Below are 18,377 nucleotides of genomic sequence, written 5' to 3' on the forward strand. Positions count from 1 at the left end.
CCAGTCCAACCTTCATTTTTAATGAAGAAAAGGCTGAGAAAGTGATCCAAGTGAATTACAGAAACATCACTCAGACTCATTGAATAGTAGAAACCTATTTTCCTCCATGTGTACCGATGCAGATGGTTTTCCCTCTTGATTTGCTACCTAGCCAGCAGGTAATTAGTGAATTAAATAGTTCACCCATTTACGACAGCTATTCTTCCAGGCTTCCTCTGGCTCTGCGCTTGCATCCTGTCCTGCAGGAGCCATGTCATGCAGTTAGGTGATCAGCAAGAGGAAAAATATAAATGGGGACAGCTTCAAGCTGTGTTTGGTAACTTTCTGACAGAACTGTATTGAGTATTGTAGTTGGCAATGAAGGGTATTTGGTGAGAATCCAGAGTTCAAGTCTCTCACTAAAAGCTGCAGTGCAGAAAGTAGTGCCTGGTGATAGCATCAATAAATGCTATGATGGATTAGGAAGGTGAGTAATGTAATGAGGGACAGGATGTTTGTCTACATTGCACTTGTATTGACGTCTCAGTGTAAGCAGCTCACACTTTGGGGGTTGGGCGATTAAGGCTGCTAGCTCCCTGAAGCCTGCTGGATAGCTAGGGAAAGGGGAGGGAGATGACTGTATGTTTCAGTGCCATTTCAAAATATCCCTTTATTTAATAATCTCCCACTAACAAGACCCTTTCAGTAGAACTGCTTCCCCTCCCAGCCCACAGTTGGGGGCTTCTCTACATCAGGCTTTTATCCTGCGATTGAGATAGAGTACTCATGGAAGTTTGCAGGACATTTACATGACATTATCAACCTCCAGGGTTTCTCCCATGCTTTGTGACCATTTCTGTTGCTTTAATTGTAATGGGGGAAATGCACTATTTTAAGATAGTGATTTGAACACGCAGTGTAATTATGGAGTTGTGCCATAACCACAGTGCCATCTAGTGGCTACATAATAAAACATACAGAACTTGAAGAGAAATGAAATCGGGGGGGGGGGAGTGTTGGTGGTGAAGGGGAAGCATGTGTAAAGGGGCAATCTTAATCCTGCAAAGAATCTGGAAGCAGAAGCCCTGATAAACCTGCAAGATAAAAAGCCTGATGTAGAGAAGTACAAAAAGTCATGGGTTCCTTCACTCTCTGTTTCCAAAGGAAAGTAGAACATATTGAAATCCTTGCATAGAACTTCCTGTACTTTCTAAGAAGTCTTTTATTTTATTATTTTTAAGAACTTGATGGCTGCCACTGGAAAGAAGGAAAGTGGGAAGCAACACCAGAGTGGCTTCTTTTAAGGATGGAAAAAATGTGTTCTCTGGATTCAGTCTGGGTGTTGAAAAATAATTTGTAGTCTGAGCCTTGAGGGAGGGCAAAAAATGAGAGTTTTCCTATTTGTGGGTGAGGTAGGAGTAGGGAGGCAGGCTGCAGGAAAATATGAAAAGAAAGCACTTTTTGAGCTGTACCAGAAGCTGTCTTTTTTTTTTTAGAAGCATCCCTGACAACAAGGAAGAAATTAAAATAGCTTTTTAGTAGGGAAGGGCTGTTCTTCGATTGGAGAATATGTTGGATCTCAGGACTATATGGCAATCATACCATAGTGCTATAAACACGGATTCTTATTTTTAAGTTTGTGGGGAAGTTGAATATGCTGTAGTTGTTTAAAGGTGAAGGACATGCTCAAAAGCACTTTTGTTATAGAATTCGGACCTGGACAGGGTACCGTTTTCTCTGCAGTAAGGGCTAGCTTTTTGTTTGTGTCCAAGAAATGTAGATGTCCTTTGTATGCATTTGAATGCAATATGTATGTGGAATTTAGAGGCAAACACAAATATTTCTGGCACAGCTCCTAGCTGTATAGTAAGTCTTCTGAACTTCTAAGTATGAGGTACCTATACCAGGAAATTAAGATTGTCATGTAGAGGCCACAGATATATGACCCTCTGTGTGATTACTGCCTAATTGCCATTCTGTAGGTTAGGATGACAAGTGACTGGATGCTGCCCATACATTTAGGGCACAATCCTATCTATGTTTAGACAGAAAAAAGTCCTGAAATTCCCAGCATGCCCCAGCCAGTTGTAGGACCTTCTTCTGTCTAAACATGCATAGCACTGCACTCTTAAGCTTCTTTCTGCAACTATACAGGCTAAAAGCTTGACTTTTTTTGTTTCTAAAGCAGCAGAATTCTTTTGAACCTCTGCTGCTCCAGAATATTGTGCATGATGCATCATAGGGTAGGTAAAGAACAGCTCTGAAAATCACTATCTGGGCCTTACCTGATATATATAGCAAAATTCCACAGTAAAAAGCTTCACCCATGTGGAGCCTCTAGTCCATTAAGATAAGGCAGCACTGCATTCTAACGATGGCGCGTCAGAGATGGAGGAAGTATACTATATTCCAATCTTACAGAATTTCTGTAGCCAGTGATAATTGGAAAGTGGAGCACCCCATTTCTCCCCTAGTATAGATGGGCGGGCAATGTGAACCTTTGGTCCAGTACCAATCTTCTCACTCTATAAATATGTAATAGCTAAGACCAAAGCACTTAACAGCAGAATCCTATGCATATTTACTTTGAGGTAAGTCCCACTGTGTTAACTGGGGCTTAATCCCTAGGACGTGTGTTTAGGATTACAGCCCAAGTCAAATATTTTTTTACAAAGGAACTGGAGAAGCCACTTTTTGCTGATTTAGCATTAGGCCCCTTTCCCAAAGTTAGGAAGAGATGAACCAGTGGCAACTACTAGATTGAGCAAGACTGTTTGAGGAGGAGCAGGCTTCAGATGGAAAGCACATTGGGTTCACAGGTAGTAAGACTGTATTCTTGATGGAACTAGTCACATATTGACTAACAGCAACCCCAAATCATGCCAGCATTTCACTCCTAATACTTAACTGCATGATGCATTTGGCAGGTAGACTGCATCTGAGAGTCACAACAACTCCACCATCACATCTGGGCCGCCTTTTGGCTTAGCAATCAAGACAAACCAACAAGACACTTAGTCACTGAGAGAAGCCCCTCTTGTCTCTGTGGTCAGCACTGCTTCCTCTTGCTGCCTCAGGAGGGGCTGGAGCAATTGTCAAGGCTGTTCCTCTCCTTCATTGGAAACGTGCCGATAGCCAGGAGGCTGGGACTTCATGCGGAAGAGTACTGTCAGGAGCAGGATAATGAGCAGGAAGAGGATGGATCCACAGACAGCCAAAACCACAATAACTTCTGCAAATAGTGAAAAGAATAAGAACATGGGCTACGGCATTTAAACTCACACATGTCCTCCTCTAGTTCATCTCCCTGAGCTTCCTCCACTCACCTGTGTCTTTCATAGTGCTTGCTATCTGACATTCTTGCTTCCAGTCCTGTGCAATAACAGGCTCTGTAAGCTGCAGGAATTTCTGCAGAGGGCAACGCTGTTCACAGCCAGGCAGCTGAACTTGGTAAAGCTCTTTCCCACTCTCGTTCCGAAAGAACATCTCCACTGAAAAGTTACTAGGAGCAAAACAGAGGCATGAGAGGAACTGGCCTGAAGATGTGTCATGTACTTTCCCTGGATTGTCATACAACTCCTGTCCACCCTTTGTAACTAGCTGAGGAATGCTAGAAATTAACAAATGCTCATTGTTTGGGAGCAAGGTGAAAAAAACCCTGCCCTTAGACTGGAAGTTACTCATTTCTCTTAAGGTACAACTATAGATATATTTTCATGTTGTATTAGACCACAGGGTCTCAATTCAAGTCTGTTAACAGGAATAAACTATCCCCACTTCTATTAAGTATCCACATGTTCACAACTGTATCAAAGTACTGTTGATACTCCTGCTTTTAATTATCTCCTAGTCACATCAGAACTAGTTGGTACTATAGAAAGTAAAGCTTTACTAATATCTACACCATTGACTCCCTTTGCATAGAAGAGGGAAAAAATATAACTGATGTTCCATCTGAATATTTTTTACCTAATTTCATCTCCTGTGAATATATGGACAAAAGTTAAAAGAACAGCAATTTGAGAGATCAACTGCCTTTCAGTGCTTATGAAGATATTTCCTTTAACTGATACCCACAATGAATCCCTCACCCGTCATGCTCTTGGTACAGCTCAAATATATGACATGAGGCATAGGGTGGTTGTCTCCCATTGTAAACATCCAGAGCCATCTGTAGTGCCACAAGTGTGGTGTCATGCTGAGAAAGAAGGAGAAAAAAGTGAACCTCCCCTCTACATTATGGTAGGAGACGCAAAACCACATTTCAGAATGAGGGAGATTGGCAGAAATTCCTGAGGTGCTGGTAGAAAGAAGAAGGAAGGGCTCCCAAGCCACGGTGGAAGAGCCGGCATCTCATTTCAACAGTGAAGAGAGAAATAAAGTGGGAGATAAATTTGGTGCTGTGCTACAGAAGGGAAGACTATGTGTGACTGTTGCTTGAAAGGACATCTATTAACATCTGCAGGTGCAGAAATTGTACATGTGCTTAAGCAGAGACCGAAGAAAGGCCATAATATTTGACTGCAAAGGTATGGAAGTTCTGACTTGCATATTCCTCCTTTCACAATATAGGAGAAACTATGCCAGGTGGGCAGTTTTTTTTGTTTTGTTTAAAAGCATTGCATTATCTTCTGGGGAATGTGCAAAGACAAGATAGGGAAGGGAAGACTAGGAAAGTGAAAGTACAGTTCCGACAAGCACACTTACGGCTGAGTACATAAGCATTTTAAAGTGGTGGGGTGCAGAGGCGTTGGTAGCTCGTGTGAGGTTTTTCCTTATTTGAGACAGAAGGACCCCTGTGGAGAGAGAACAAAGAATCAGGTCCTATTTTTGATAGACAAGTAGTACTGCTTCCCCCTCCACCCCCCACCACCATTATGCTTCAAACTGCTTTTCTTCCGCCTTCACTTACCACCCTGCAGACGAGCTTTCTCCACCTGGCTGTGGATCCCAAAAAGGAAAGAAAAGCTGAAATCTTTTAGCTGCTTCAGCTTAGTCATCACCTTAGGAGTTACCCAAGCTGGAAGATACATTTCATGTGTTTTCTGGAAAGACACCACAAAGGGAAGGTCACTGAGAGATACAGCCTAGGCAAAAATAATAAAAACACACACAGACCTACGGAACCATGAGCTATGACATTCAGTCCAGAATCTGTCATGAGCTTGCCATATTGTCCAGGGTCAATCCTGTGACTGTCAATTCCTAAACTAGGGATACACGTGCATTTGTAAATCTATGCTGTTTGCATCCATCTGCAACTTGTTGTCTTCGAAATGTTTTAAAATACAGTTCCCATCAGCCCCAGCCAGCACGGAAAATGGTCAGGAATGATGAAAGCTGTATTCCAAAACATCTGGAGGGCACCAGATTGGGAAAAGCTGCTCTTAGGATCAAAGCCCAATGATCCATGACCCAAACTCATGAAGAGAGAATAATTTAATTTCAATTCTTTGGTGTTGCATAGTGGAGAGGAAAGGAGGAACTGCACCAGTAGGGTAAGTATCAACAGTATCTAGCAACCTTCATTCCACGTTTCTCATCACAATATGCACATTTATCCAATTATCCAAATGGCTTAATATGGAGTAGCTTTTGCATGGAATTTTGAATTTTCAGGTCTGAAGGTGTCTTTGATCATGGAGTAAGTCACACTGATGATGAAAAGTGTAACTTTACTCATATTTGCTTCCCAGTTTGGCATGGGGAGACTCTTAGTACATTTTTGGCTGACCTTTAAGCAGACATGGCAACAAGTCCTTCAACAATTGTAGCTTTTGTAATAGCTGCTCACGTTATGTGTGAAAAGAAATTATAACAGCAGAAGGAAACCTTAAGTCTGCATTGGTCTCTTTCAATTTTCAACACAGTTTTCTCATTTGACTGCAATAAGGCAATTTAGGAGAGCCCATTCTCCAACACATCATTCAGTTAGCCTGTAGCAGGCTTGAAAATTATTACAATTTTCTTGTTAATAGTTCATGGCTGGAAAGAAAGGAGCTTCATACTATTGGCTGGCTTGAGCTAGTTACATAGGTCTGATGACTCAATAACAGATAATCTAGTTTATTTAGCAAAATTTCTTCCTTGGGTCATCTGACAGAAAGTCAAAAGGGAAGTTTAAGGATCAACATTTTGAGGAACTTCAAAACTGTTTTGTTTTGCAAAGTCTGTCCTGGGACACTCTCCCACCATGTTATTCCTTAGGGTTTTTTTCTGCTGACAGTTCCTAAAGATTGTAAACTGGACATTCTAAACAGGATTACAAACAAGCAAGAATTACAGACCCTCATAGAAAATACTTAAAATCAAGATGCAAAGTCACAGACACTTCAAGGGGTCTTACTACAGACCTGATTATTATGCTTAGGCATAATGTTTGCACTCTAATGGACATAAGCTGTAGAGAACTAGATTTCTAAACATGATTTTAGTGGCATCCATAGAAGCATACTAAATGATAAACTTTAAAAGGAAGGGGGAGATGTCAACGGAGAAATGCAGTAGAGAAGAGGAGCACAAGGACAACAATGGCCAGCATCACTTTGTAGGTTTTAAAATATGATACCAGAAAAATGACTGTCATGAGATAGCCAGTGTGGTGTCGTGGCTAGAGCGTTGGACTAGGAGTTGGGAGATCCAGGTTCTAGTTCACACTCAGCCATGGAAGCTCACTGGGCCCCCGTCTTTACGGAGGCGCTTTGCACCTGCACTTGCCTTCCTTCCCGGCATCTGCACGGGAAGGAAGGCAAGTGTGATTTTTCCGGCCCTACGCCTCTTGAAAAGTAAAATATAAAACGGGAGGGGGAGGAGAGGAACGGGGCTGTTCTTCCCTCCCCCTTTTTAATTTGATAATCTCTAACTGTGGAGCTCCGCAGGAACATATAAGAGAAATAAAAATGGGGGGGGAGGAATGAGGCAGCCAGAGGAGGATGTGAGAGGGACTGGAGACCTGCACGAGCGGTGAACCACCCATATCTCCTCTCTCTGGCTGCCAGCTCTTACCCACCCACCCCCATTTATTTTTATTATATGTATCTGCAGAGAGAGATTATAAAATTTTAAAAAGGGAGGGGGAGGAATGGCCCCATTCCTCTCCAAACCTACAGCAGATTTTCAGAGGGCTGCAATAGGGAGGGAGAATTGGCACAAAAAATGGCTCAGTTCAGACAACACATTAGTCAATGCAGTGTGAAAACTCCACTCAACGGTTGAGTTTTTACGAGGTACTCCCCACACAACATATTTTAACTCCACCGTTGTGTTACTGTGGGCTACCATGGAGTTAAGTAAAATCCATCATGATGTTTGATTGACAGTTCCTCCACCCTCTCTCCTCCCCCGGCCCTCCCAACAGTATCCCATCAGCCATCGCTGCAACAAAAACCAAAAACCAATCCCGGCGGCTCTTACAGAGTGGCACTCGCTCCTTTCACCACTCTTGCCTGGGAACTCTAGCCAGTGGGAATAGTCAACTCAATGGAAAACTCCACAGAGCCCTCCACACAACACACTGGTTGTGCAGGAATTCTCCTCTGCACAGCGTGGATATACAGCATGGAATGTTTTCCAAAAAAAACTCCACCGTGGTGTGGAGTTTTCCCGCCAGACAACACATTTCTCAACGTTGGTGTAAAAACTCCACTGTGGAGTTCTAAAACCACCGCTGAGAAACGTGTTGTCTGAACTGAGCCATTGTCTCCCCCTTGCATATACTTGTGGGAGCATCCCATGAGTGGAATTCTACTTATGGGAACTAAGAAACCACACCATTGATTCTTCCCTTAGATTATATACATTGTATAAAATAGTGGAACGTTTGAGCAATACCAAGAAGTGCTTCACCTCAAGACAAACTGTGAACACTCCCCCGTCAACATACAATATCCATTTTAGGAAGCCCTTTATTCTTGATCAGGGGTGAGCAACCTGCAAGCGGCATGTGGCCCTCGCCACTCCCCATTGTGGCCCCTGCCAACACAACCTGCTGCTCTCTGTTGCTCCCCAAACAAGTTTTAAAAATATCGGGGGTAATGCATCAGTAGCAGCTACAGAACGCCAAAAGGGTTCAATTTAGCTAGATTTAACCATTGTAGCACTCTGTAGTGGTACGGAATAGTTTGCTGCTGGGAAATGGCCCCCAGAAGTTGCCCACCCCTGAACACAGGCACCATCAGACATTACTAAGGTAAGAATTCTAAACAGCTTGGACAACAAATGACTGATGAATACCGTCTACTCACCTCACAGAAGAGTGTGTCATACACACTCCAAACCGTCTCAAGAGAAACATCCTGAATTCCTGTCATGTTTGCCACTGTCTCTAGGAATTCCTGCAGGAGCAAGGGATAAAGTCAGCTCTTCCATCTTTCTATGACCCTAAGGATTATATAAAGAGATAGGAAGTCCCATAAAACTCAACATACCATATTCTCGATGGTTTTATTCAGATATTCTGCTGTCTGTCGGGTCTCATTTTGCAGCTGTTCATACCGGGGACAGGGAGATAATGGAAACTTCAGGAGCTGGATTGAGGCAAAATAGGCAAGTTGGCTAAAAGAATCGTTTGAGCATGGATCCCTCCTTATGGGGGACTCTTTGAGTATATGGCATCGGCTTATTCATGGGTTTCTTGCCCTAATCAATTACTTCTAACTAAGGAAATACCTTTTGTGGGGATTTGGGCCCCACAAAATGCATCTTGCTGCAAAGCAAGTTAATTTAGGGTGAAGAAGCAGAACAGCAGGGCTTATGGTTGATGAAAACAAGATTGAAGAGAGAGCTTCTTTGATGCAAGCAGTTTCAATGTACCAGTACTTATCAGTGAAAGTGACTCACCCGTTCCACAGAGTCAGGCACAGTGTGGACAGGGACGGGCTGCCAAGAAATATTGGGGTTGAACACCTGCTGCCCTTCTGGGGGATAAAGTCCTGCCAGATTGGCCTCAGCACTCATCAGGGTCCGATCAAAATCTGTGCTGCGTATGAAGATCTGCCATAGAACCAAATACAAAGAGTGTGTTTCATTAGCTTCACTAATCTCAGCATTGTTCCAGTGCAGGAATAAGAGGGTCTTGCTCTACTGATCTGGCCCCCATCTTTATGGCGGCATGAAGCACCTTGCACCCGCGCTTGTGTTCCTTCCCGGCATCTGCACAGGAAGGAAGGCAAGTGCGAATTTTCCGGCCCTGCGCCTTTGGAAAATTAAAACAAAAAACAAAAAACCGGGGGGGGGGGGGAGGAAGGAATGAGGCAGCCAGAGGAGGATGCGAGAGGGACTGGGCGAACCACGTCTCCTTGCTCTGGCTTCCCGTTCCTCCCCACCCACCCCCATTTCTTTTTATTTGTATTATCTGCATCTGCGGAGCTCTGCAGTTATAGATAATGAAATTAAAAAAGGGGGGAGGAATGGCTTGTTCCTCTCCTCCCCCGCCCATTTTTTTTTTTTTTACTTTTACAGAGGCACGGGGCCGCCCATGGCAACCAATCAGGGAGCGCCATGGGCTCCGCTGCCAAAAAAGTCAGGTAAGTGCCTGACTTTTGGAGTTTCCAGGGTTTGCCCCCCCCATGGCTTCGCAATGGCGGCTGTGTCATGTGCTAGCACGAAGCAGCCCCGGGGCAAACCCTTCATGTAGATGTGCCTCTGGTTTACCCACACTCTGGATAAGACATAGACAGTGACAGGCCCACAATAAATTGGTGCCAACAAGTGTGAGCAAAATGTAGTTTGATATCACAACCTGGGATGTTATAGAAAGCAGAGAAATAGAATGGGAACTTGGACAGGAGTTTAAATTAGAAGCAGTAGGTGAAGTAGAAAATAAGGTATACTTAAGGTAACATAAGCTTTAAAAAGTGGGCTTGGAACTACACAAAAATTTGGTAGTTCTGTTCAGGCATTCAGCCTGAACATGTAAGGGCACAAACTGCAAGGGGCTTGGGGCACACATGCCGCCTTTGCCCCGAACATCCCCACATATGCCTTCCCCTCTACTGAGCAAAGGTCTGGAGGATGTTCAGCTAAATTGCTTAGAAGCCTCCCCACAATCAGAAACCCAGGTAATGCACAAAGATCAGGAGTGGAGAGATGGGGGCAACACATGCAGGGATGTTGGGTACGGGGGTGGCACGTGAGCCCCTGGCCGCCTACCCACTTTGTGCCTGAGTAGGGCCTTAGACATGAGTTATGATAGGCGTCAGCCATTCTCTCCAAGCGTACAAGTGAGTAGTCCCCCCACCCCCACATTGAGATTGCTTGTTGCAGCAAGCCTGGAAAATACAAAGTGTAGGAAGAGGGAGGTGCTGCTTTCCCAAAGACATTCCAAACTAATTACAAGGACAGCTCATAACAGTCCCATAATTACCTAGCAGTTATGTGGACTGGAAGGAAATTGGTACAGATCGAAGAACTCTTCATAGGTGGACTATGAAAATCAGATATGTTGCACGATACATTTGAACCCTTATATAAGAGCAGACAGTGTGGAAATCACCATAGCCAGGTAAAATCTTATTCTCCTAATTTAATTCAACTCCTTTCATTTGCCATGCACAGGATGTTGTTCCCTGAAGTTATCAGAATGTGAACCTTTCCCCTATATACATTGGTGTGCTCTGAAGTGATTTCAAGTGAGAGCTGCCAGCATACTGTATACTAGACTTTTCAAAGCTTCAATACCGGCAGATAAGAAACAGGAGTAGGTAATGGAGCCTCCGGCTGAGAGGTGACTGGGTTGCGGTTACTTTCCAGCTCTGAGAAGGAAGGGCTGAATCAGGCCTGGTGGGACACAAGCTTTCCCAGAAAGGCCAAAGCAACTAACAAAGTCTCTGGCTTTCTCATATATCTGATGTTGAAGCCTACAAAGCAATCCAGGCAGGATGCAGATACAATTTACAGATCCGGAAAGCCCAACATTTTATTTAGTCTAGCTCCCTGTCTGAGAGCCAGGCATCAGTCTACCAGCCCCATACAAGTCAACTGATCTAGTCCAAAATTCATTATGCCGCAAACATTATGTGCTGTTTTTATTAATTGTTTGTATTTTATGTTTTTAAGCCAAAATCCTATGCATGTTAAGACAGAAAAAAGTCCTACAACTCCCAGCATTCCCCAGCCTGACATGCTGGTTGAGGAATTCTGAGAGTTGTAGGATTATTTTCTGTCTGAACACGCATAGGTTTGTGCTTAATCTAGTGTACCTGGCCAGAGAGCTTGGGCTATTGGGAAGTTTAAAAGTGCAATAAATATAATAAATAATAGATGCCTGAAGAGCAGATTGCACCAGATAAGGCAGGCAAGCCAAACTACACGGTCCAAGAAAGTAGCATGCATGTTTTTGCAAGTTTTGATCAGTCTCCCTCAATCCATCAGTCAGCAACAACTTTAATGCAGTGAAAAAATAAAGACTTGGCAGTTGAGATCTCTCACTCTACTTCCATCATGAGTTGTCAATGCATTTCTACAGATTTGTGGGGATAAAAATGTGGCAAGCAGACATCTAGGAACCTCAGGCAATCACAGTTCCTAGAACTGTATTTTTCCTTTCAGAAGTTACCAAAAAAACATAGCTGACTATGTTGTAATTGCAGTGCCCATCATATGAAGTGGCTCTTGGTTCAGAAATTGGCAGAAGAAGAAAACCAACAAGAGATACAACTTATATGCAACTAGGTTGGGCTGTAACATGATGCCACACTATGGATACGTAGCTAACAAAAATACTTAAGAGCTTTTTTTGTAATTTAATTTGTGGTGGTCATTGGAAGTTTAAAGAACATACTTGGATAGGATGAATACATTCATGTCTAATATATATGCTTCCAGTGTAACGTAGGCAAATAAAATTGAGCCATTGTTCATTTTCACTTTGCCCTTTTATTTAAGTGTATGTAAATTTCACACTGTTTACTAATTGGCATTGAGACTGATTTAAGGGTGGGGGGAACATTCAGAAGAAAGCTAACAATCCAGTTAGGCTGGTTTCTCACTATGTAACAAGTCAACTCTGTCATCATAAATCTCTGCTTTATAGCTGAAGTGCAAGACAAAATCGGAGAAAGACAGTGTGCTTTGTTATCTTTTGCTGAACTTCCATTATCTATTTTCATCACTGATAAAGGGCAGCGGAAAACTACAAGCCAACACACCTGAGACAGCCTGGCTGTTTTCAGGGAAGATTGGAGAAATATGCTGAAACATGTCCTCTCTTCCCCACCCACCCTGGCATTGACTTAAGAGCAGGAGAACACTGTCTCTAGCAGCAAGAACCACTATTTTAGCGTTCCCTGTTCCTTTTGTTTGCTTGCATTGGCTTCATGTTACCAAACAATGTTCACTTGAGCCTAGATACCACCATCTTCTTCTCTTGACTCTCTTGTATGTCATTCTTTTGCCCATTCAGTGACTGTTTAGTGTTCCTCTGATATTTTAACTCAAATAAAGATGTGGCAAATAGTTTTAACCAGAGATGCTATTTGAAATAACACTCTTTCATACTGTTACAACATCTTCCTCAGCATGAAGGTATACACTTAGGAAAAGAGTGAGTAAATATACATTTAAATATAGGGTGCGGAGAAAAAGAGTACACTGTGATGAAACCACTAGTGATTTGGGATAATACACTAACCTCTTGTCTACTGTATGATGCATTCAAGAATCCATCATAACGCCTTCGAAGGACTTGGCCTAGGTCCCACTGTTGCTGCATCCCTTCCTATGCGCATCAATAGTAGCAAATTAATAAGACAAATTATATTGCTGTCTTGCAAAACAACACACAGTAGAAAATGAGAACGGTTACAACCTGAACACTAGGAAATGTTAATCTTTAACATGGATTAAACCGCTCCCTTCATCATCCACCAGCTTTCTCTCCCACTCCAGGTTTAAAAACTATATGTTTATTTTTGCTCTTATAAGACAGTGAACTTAAAACAGCATAGAATTATAATTTAAACAATGCAATTGCTTTTTCTGATGCTAAAAGATACTGCTGTTTCCTGAGTTAGCCAAGAGAAAACCAAAGTAGTCCCAAAATAGCCCACAAATGCAAAAACAAAAGAGGAAATCTCAAATAGGCTGCATGGAGATTTTTTTTAAAAAAACACCTAATTGACATGTTATTACACAATATCAAAGGCAACCGTTTGAATTTCCCTGTTTCAAAGAAGTGTTTCCTTTGCGTCTTAAGCTCCCACAGGATACCGACCTTAGAGAGTTGGCCAAATCCCTGTGGCCAGTCACTTTCCTGATGGGGATCTCGGGGATATGCCTTCACTGGGGAGCGATCCCCATGACGATACAACTGAAAGTCATAATAGTTTACCATCACAAAGAGGTCTACGTGTGCTATATATGGACCACCCCCATGCATTTTTCTATTTCCTAAATGGGTTGGGCCAGAGATCACTGGTATATTTCCCCATTTGCCCTGGGGCAAGGAGACGTTTCTGTCAAGACTGGGCAACAATTGTCAAGCACACGAAAGGATTCAGACAACCTTCGTTGATATCCGGAAGGAACATACAGTCTCCTTAAAAGCTTAAACATTGCAAGTGGGCTTTGGTCCACGAAAGCTCATGCCATAATAAATGCTAGTCTTTAAGGTGCCACAAGACTCTGCTGTCTTCTTGGCTCATCCCTGGCTCCTGCCATGCCAGCACTCAGGAGTATTATTATTATTAGCCAAACGCTGTAATTTTCAATATTTTCTTAACATAAACTTAACATAATCCCAGCTGTGGTTTTAAATCATTGGATTCCCGCAACATGCGGAAAAAAGCCAGAACACTCCAGCAACACAAAGCTAACGCAAAAGGCAGCTGCTTTCTGCCAGAGGAGATAAGGCATAACACCCCACACACACACCTCTTTTCTTTTCTTTTTTAAAATGGATCTCATGGTTTTGGGGGGCTGATTGAAATTTTTCTTCCATTTGGGGCCGGAAGCCTTTTGTCATGTGTTACCCCACACCAAAGAATTGTCCCCCCCCCCGGCAACAAACCGCCCCCCTCTTAATCTCTGCCCCTGCCCCGCCGCACCCCGGTCGTTGCCTCCTCACCAGAGTAACAAAGCGAAGGGTTCTGTTCTGGGCGAGCGGCTGGGCGAGTTCGAGGGAAAGGCTCAGCAGCAGCGTAAGGAGAACGCCCGTCCAGCTCCGGCGCTTCCTCCCAGCCTCCATGGCTTTCTCCCTATCTATCGTTGTTCCTCGTTCGACAAAAGTATCCTGGAAACAGTGAGCAGGCTCAAACGGCCCGAGCATGCTCAGTTTCAGCATCTGAAGCTGCTGGTGCCCGTCTTGCCATTTCTTGCGGGGAAATGATGAATTTCGTGAAGCAGATATATCACGGGGTTTGTTCGTTTTTTCCTGAAGGATGTTTTGCGGAGAAATGGGACGGTGACGAATGGTGCGGGATTTTAAAGGCTCCTGGACTGAGTGAAAGTGCGTAGATCTTGGAGAAGTGATTCGTTCATTGCCAGTACGTGGCTGTCATTCCACCCAGTGGGCAATGTCGTTTCCTGCAACAATACCCAAATGAAATGGATAGGTGCACCGCAGATCAGGAAAGAATATATACATTAGGCCCAGTGCCTTTTAACGTATTCATAGATGACCAAGAGTTAGGCTTGAGAGGCGAGGTGTCCAAATTATTCAGGGTGGTAAAAAGAAGTCAGGAAGGATTTCCCTGTACTGGATGAGTGGGCAATAAAGCAACAAATGCAGTTCAGTTTATGAAAGTGTAAAATGATACATATTGGGGTGAAAAATCCTAAACTCATATATACACTGATGGGGTGTGAGTTGGCAGGGTCTGACCAGGCCCCTGTCTTGATGGAGGCGCTTTGGCGCCTGGCTCACGCACTTGCGTTCCTTCCTGGTATCTGCACAGGAAGGAACGCAAGTGCAAACTTTCCCCGCTCTCTACAAATAAAAGAAAAGAAAAACGGGGAGGAGAGGAACAGGGCCGTTCTTTCCCCCCTTATTTATTTTATTATCTGTATCTGCACAGCTGCACAGATACAGATAATAAAATTTTAAAAAGGAGGGAAGAATGGCCCATTCCTCTCCTCTCCCCATTTTCCTTCCCCCCCCCTTTTTACAGAGGTGTGGGGCCGCCCCCTTCCCTGTCCAGCCCATGGCATCCAATCAGAGGGCGCCATGGGCTGTGACTTTTTTTAGTGTCCAACTTTTTTTTCAGCGGAGTTTCCAGGGTTTGACCCCAGATGGCTTCGCAATGGCAGCTGCGTCATGTAGATGACTTGCCGCTACTGTGAATCCACCCTGGGGCAAACCGTTCATGTAGACATGGTTCTTGTTGTGGTTGTGGTGGTTAGCTCAATAGACAAAAACATCAATCCAGTATGCAGCAGCCGTGGAAAAGAAGTTACCCGTCAGCAACAGGAACGCCAGCAGCCTCGGAAGGGGAGGCGACTCGCTCAAGAGGGCAGCAAACCCACCTCTCTCAGAGAGGGGCAGATTGGTCCGGGCAGAGAGCTCCTTGCCCCCAGGAAGGCCACAGCAGAGAGTAAATGGAAAAAACTACTGGCAGCAAGAAGAAAATATCAAAAGTGATACCCCTGCCTATAGACAAGCACATACAAACCGTGATATTTGTATAGATGGGCAGCAAGAAAAGTCGAGTCTGTTACTGGTATTAAACTGATACTTTGACTCCTTCAATTACTATTATTAGAGCACAATCCTATGTATATTTAGACAGAAAAAGTGGTACAACGCCTAGCATTCCTCAGCCAGCATGACTGGTTGGGGAATGCGGTGATTTGTAGGACTTTTTTCTTTACAACTTAGTTAACACTTTAAAAAATAAGTAAAGCAAAGTAGTTTACAATATTACAGCATTTATAAAGTACGTTTGTGATGTTTAAAGTGCTTCAGATTGGTATCTCAGTAATTCTTCCAACAGTCCCGTTAAGGTGGTTCATTACAATCTACATATTGCAAATGAGAGGTTTAAGGAAGTGCCTTTCTAAATTTTATTCACTCAGGCGTTCAAAATCCCATTAGTTATGTTTTTTATTACTGCTACTGCTCCTTTATTTTGTGTATGTGCATGTTTATTTGTTTTTTGATATTGTATGTTCTTGGAATTGAAAAGTGAACAGTGGTATAAAACATGTTAAAGAAAGAAAGAACAGGTTCATGGCTAGGTGAGATCTTAATATAAATCTGTTTTGCTCTCCCAATAATATTGTTGAGCACTCATGCAAAAAAATGCTATGCAGGCTTATACAGAAGTAAGCCTTATTTCTCTTTTAAAATGAGGAATTGAATCAAACAAATTAAGTCAATAATAACTTGTCAAAGACCACAGTGAGAGTTTAACAGAGATGGAATTTAAACGCAGCTGAACTCAGTGGAGGCTAGTGGCTCTGATTCTGATGGGTCTGTAAACCTACTCTGGGTTTCAGTCAGAACACTAATGCAGCTATCCAAGGTGCCCAACCTCTTTTGGGGATAGAGTTCAGCACCTTCGATGGCTCCATTAGAGTTCTGGCTGGTTCTTGCTAAAGCCCAGAATGGATTCACAGCCGCACTGAAATCGGAGCCACCAGCCTCCACTGGCTAAATTCAACTTGACATTAATTGGTGTAACCAAGACGTTTGCATCAGGTATTCTACCGTACTAGGACAGTGACGTATTTTTGAGCACTGGCCTCGGAGCCGCTGAAACCAAAGACACACAGTCGGCTTCATCTGTAAACATGCCTCCTTACCTGGTTTGTGGATCAGCCTGGATTAGTTCCCCTCTGGCCCAGTGAAGCTTCGGAGGAGAATAGCTGCTGTTCTGGCCCTAAGGAAAAGCAGAATCTTTCAGAACGTGATACTTTTTTATTATTTTGGGGCAAACCCTGTGGGTAGTGCGACAAGCCTTTGGGCTGTACAGCATTCTGCTTCATAAAACTGGAAGGGAGAGACCACGCAAAACATGACGACGATGATGATGGTGATGATGAGGACAACAACTATGATAACATTCCGTGCCACCAGAAAGGCCTCATCCATTCATCCGTAGCAGGCGAGCCTGAGCGAGGACGGTTGTCTTGTGTTTGGGGTTGTCATGCACGCCACGCTGCCAGGCTGTAGAAATGGGGGCGGGCCGGGGGCCGGGGGGTGGAGTTGGGGAAAGTTCAGGCATGTGACTCGAAGGCTGCTGCTGTTGTTGCTTCTCACATTACATCACTGCTGCAACTTGTGCGGAGCGGCTCCCTGCTGCCCAGAAGTCAATAGCTGAGCGCGCCGACCTAGCCCTGCCCCGGCTGCTGTGGCCTTCCTGGGGGCAAGGAGCTCTCTGCCCGGAACGATCTGCCCCTCTCTGGGAGAGGTGGGTTTGCTGCCCCCTTGAGCGAGTCGCCTCCCCTTCCGGGGCTGCTGGCGTTCCTGTTGCTGACGGGTAACTTCTTTCTCGACCCGATCTCCCTGGGCAACCTGGGAGTTTGGTGGCGCCCCCTCGAGAGCCGCACGCTTAACCCACGGAGGAGGGTCTGCCCTACACTCTCTGCGTGCCGTTGCCACTGCGTTCCTCCTAGCGGCGTCGGGAAAGTCGGGGTGCCCGCGTCAAACCACCTGCTGGCGCTAAAGCGACATGCACGTGTATTTATGCGTGTGGATAAGGACAAGGCTTCCATTCATGCCTTTTTCCTGGTCCGGGCTCGTCCCATCCTGACAGCTCAAGTCAAGAGCTGCTGCTGACCTCTGGCTCTGATTCGTCGAAGGAACAGGAGCATCTTGCAAATTGCTTAAAGGGAATAAAGTGAACAGGCACATTCTGGCCACACTTTTTGCACGCGTGTTAAGGGGCGGGGTAAAGATCCGTGAAAAGGAGGGTGATTTCTTCGCTTTGCGAGGTATGTGTGTGGTATGGTGGCACTAGTCCTTGTGAGTACAAAACCACCCTCTTCTTGATTATTCTGGATTAGTTATTCTGGAGTTTTGAATCTAAACCAGCAGTCATAAGGACAGTTACCAGGGAGTAAGGCCCATTTAATACACTAGTGCTTCTGAGTTAATGTGCTTCACTTGGCCTGGGGTGGGAGAGGGAGAAGGGTAAAAATCAGGTGCTGGAGAAAACACAAGAGCATTATTTCTATACATGTGTGGGAAGATGTCCATTGCCTTATGGCTTTCAGTCAGTGAGAGGGCATTGGATAAAGTGTGTGAATGAAATGTTATGTATTTATAATAGTGATCTCTAGTTGCAGTTAAACACGTTGACACTTCTGTCACTAAGAAGCTACTAAAACATGCAACAATAGGCTTCTATGGTCATCTTCTTGCTTCTGCATGGGTTTATGTGACTTGTGTGAAAATTCTACTACCAGCACCACTCCCCTCCAGGAGAGAGCAAAAAAATGATGATGCCCTTTTGCTCAGGGCC

General features: G+C 44.1%; 2 protein-coding genes across 6 annotated transcripts in view; one reads left to right on the forward strand and one right to left on the reverse strand.

Annotated features, from left to right (window-relative positions):
- ACP2 (acid phosphatase 2, lysosomal) lies at window positions 1-14,415 on the reverse strand. Its single transcript, XM_063117494.1, has 11 exons — window positions 14,042-14,415; window positions 13,190-13,285; window positions 12,608-12,694; window positions 8,818-8,970; window positions 8,406-8,504; window positions 8,223-8,312; window positions 4,892-5,024; window positions 4,687-4,775; window positions 4,071-4,177; window positions 3,306-3,481; window positions 1-3,211 (listed from the first exon to the last, which is right to left on the reverse strand). The coding sequence occupies exons 1-11, from the start codon at window positions 14,255-14,257 to the stop codon at window positions 3,075-3,077; spliced, it is 1,383 nt and encodes a 460-aa protein (XP_062973564.1). The 5' UTR covers window positions 14,258-14,415; the 3' UTR covers window positions 1-3,074.
- Window positions 14,416-17,192: 2,777 nt separating this feature from the next.
- NR1H3 (nuclear receptor subfamily 1 group H member 3) overlaps window positions 17,193-18,377 on the forward strand; it is a 41,273-nt gene continuing 40,088 nt past the window's right edge. For 3 of the 5 annotated variants that reach the window (XM_063117503.1, XM_063117505.1, XM_063117507.1), the window contains exon 1: window positions 17,193-17,847. The gene's annotated coding sequence lies outside the window, so the exon portion shown is untranslated. The remainder of the gene's footprint in view (window positions 17,848-18,377) is intronic. The other 2 variants (XM_063117504.1, XM_063117506.1) reach the window with 2 other exon arrangements.

This window comes from Elgaria multicarinata, chromosome 2 (assembly GCF_023053635.1).
Source record: "Elgaria multicarinata webbii isolate HBS135686 ecotype San Diego chromosome 2, rElgMul1.1.pri, whole genome shotgun sequence".
Classification (NCBI taxonomy): domain Eukaryota; kingdom Metazoa; phylum Chordata; class Lepidosauria; order Squamata; family Anguidae; genus Elgaria; species Elgaria multicarinata.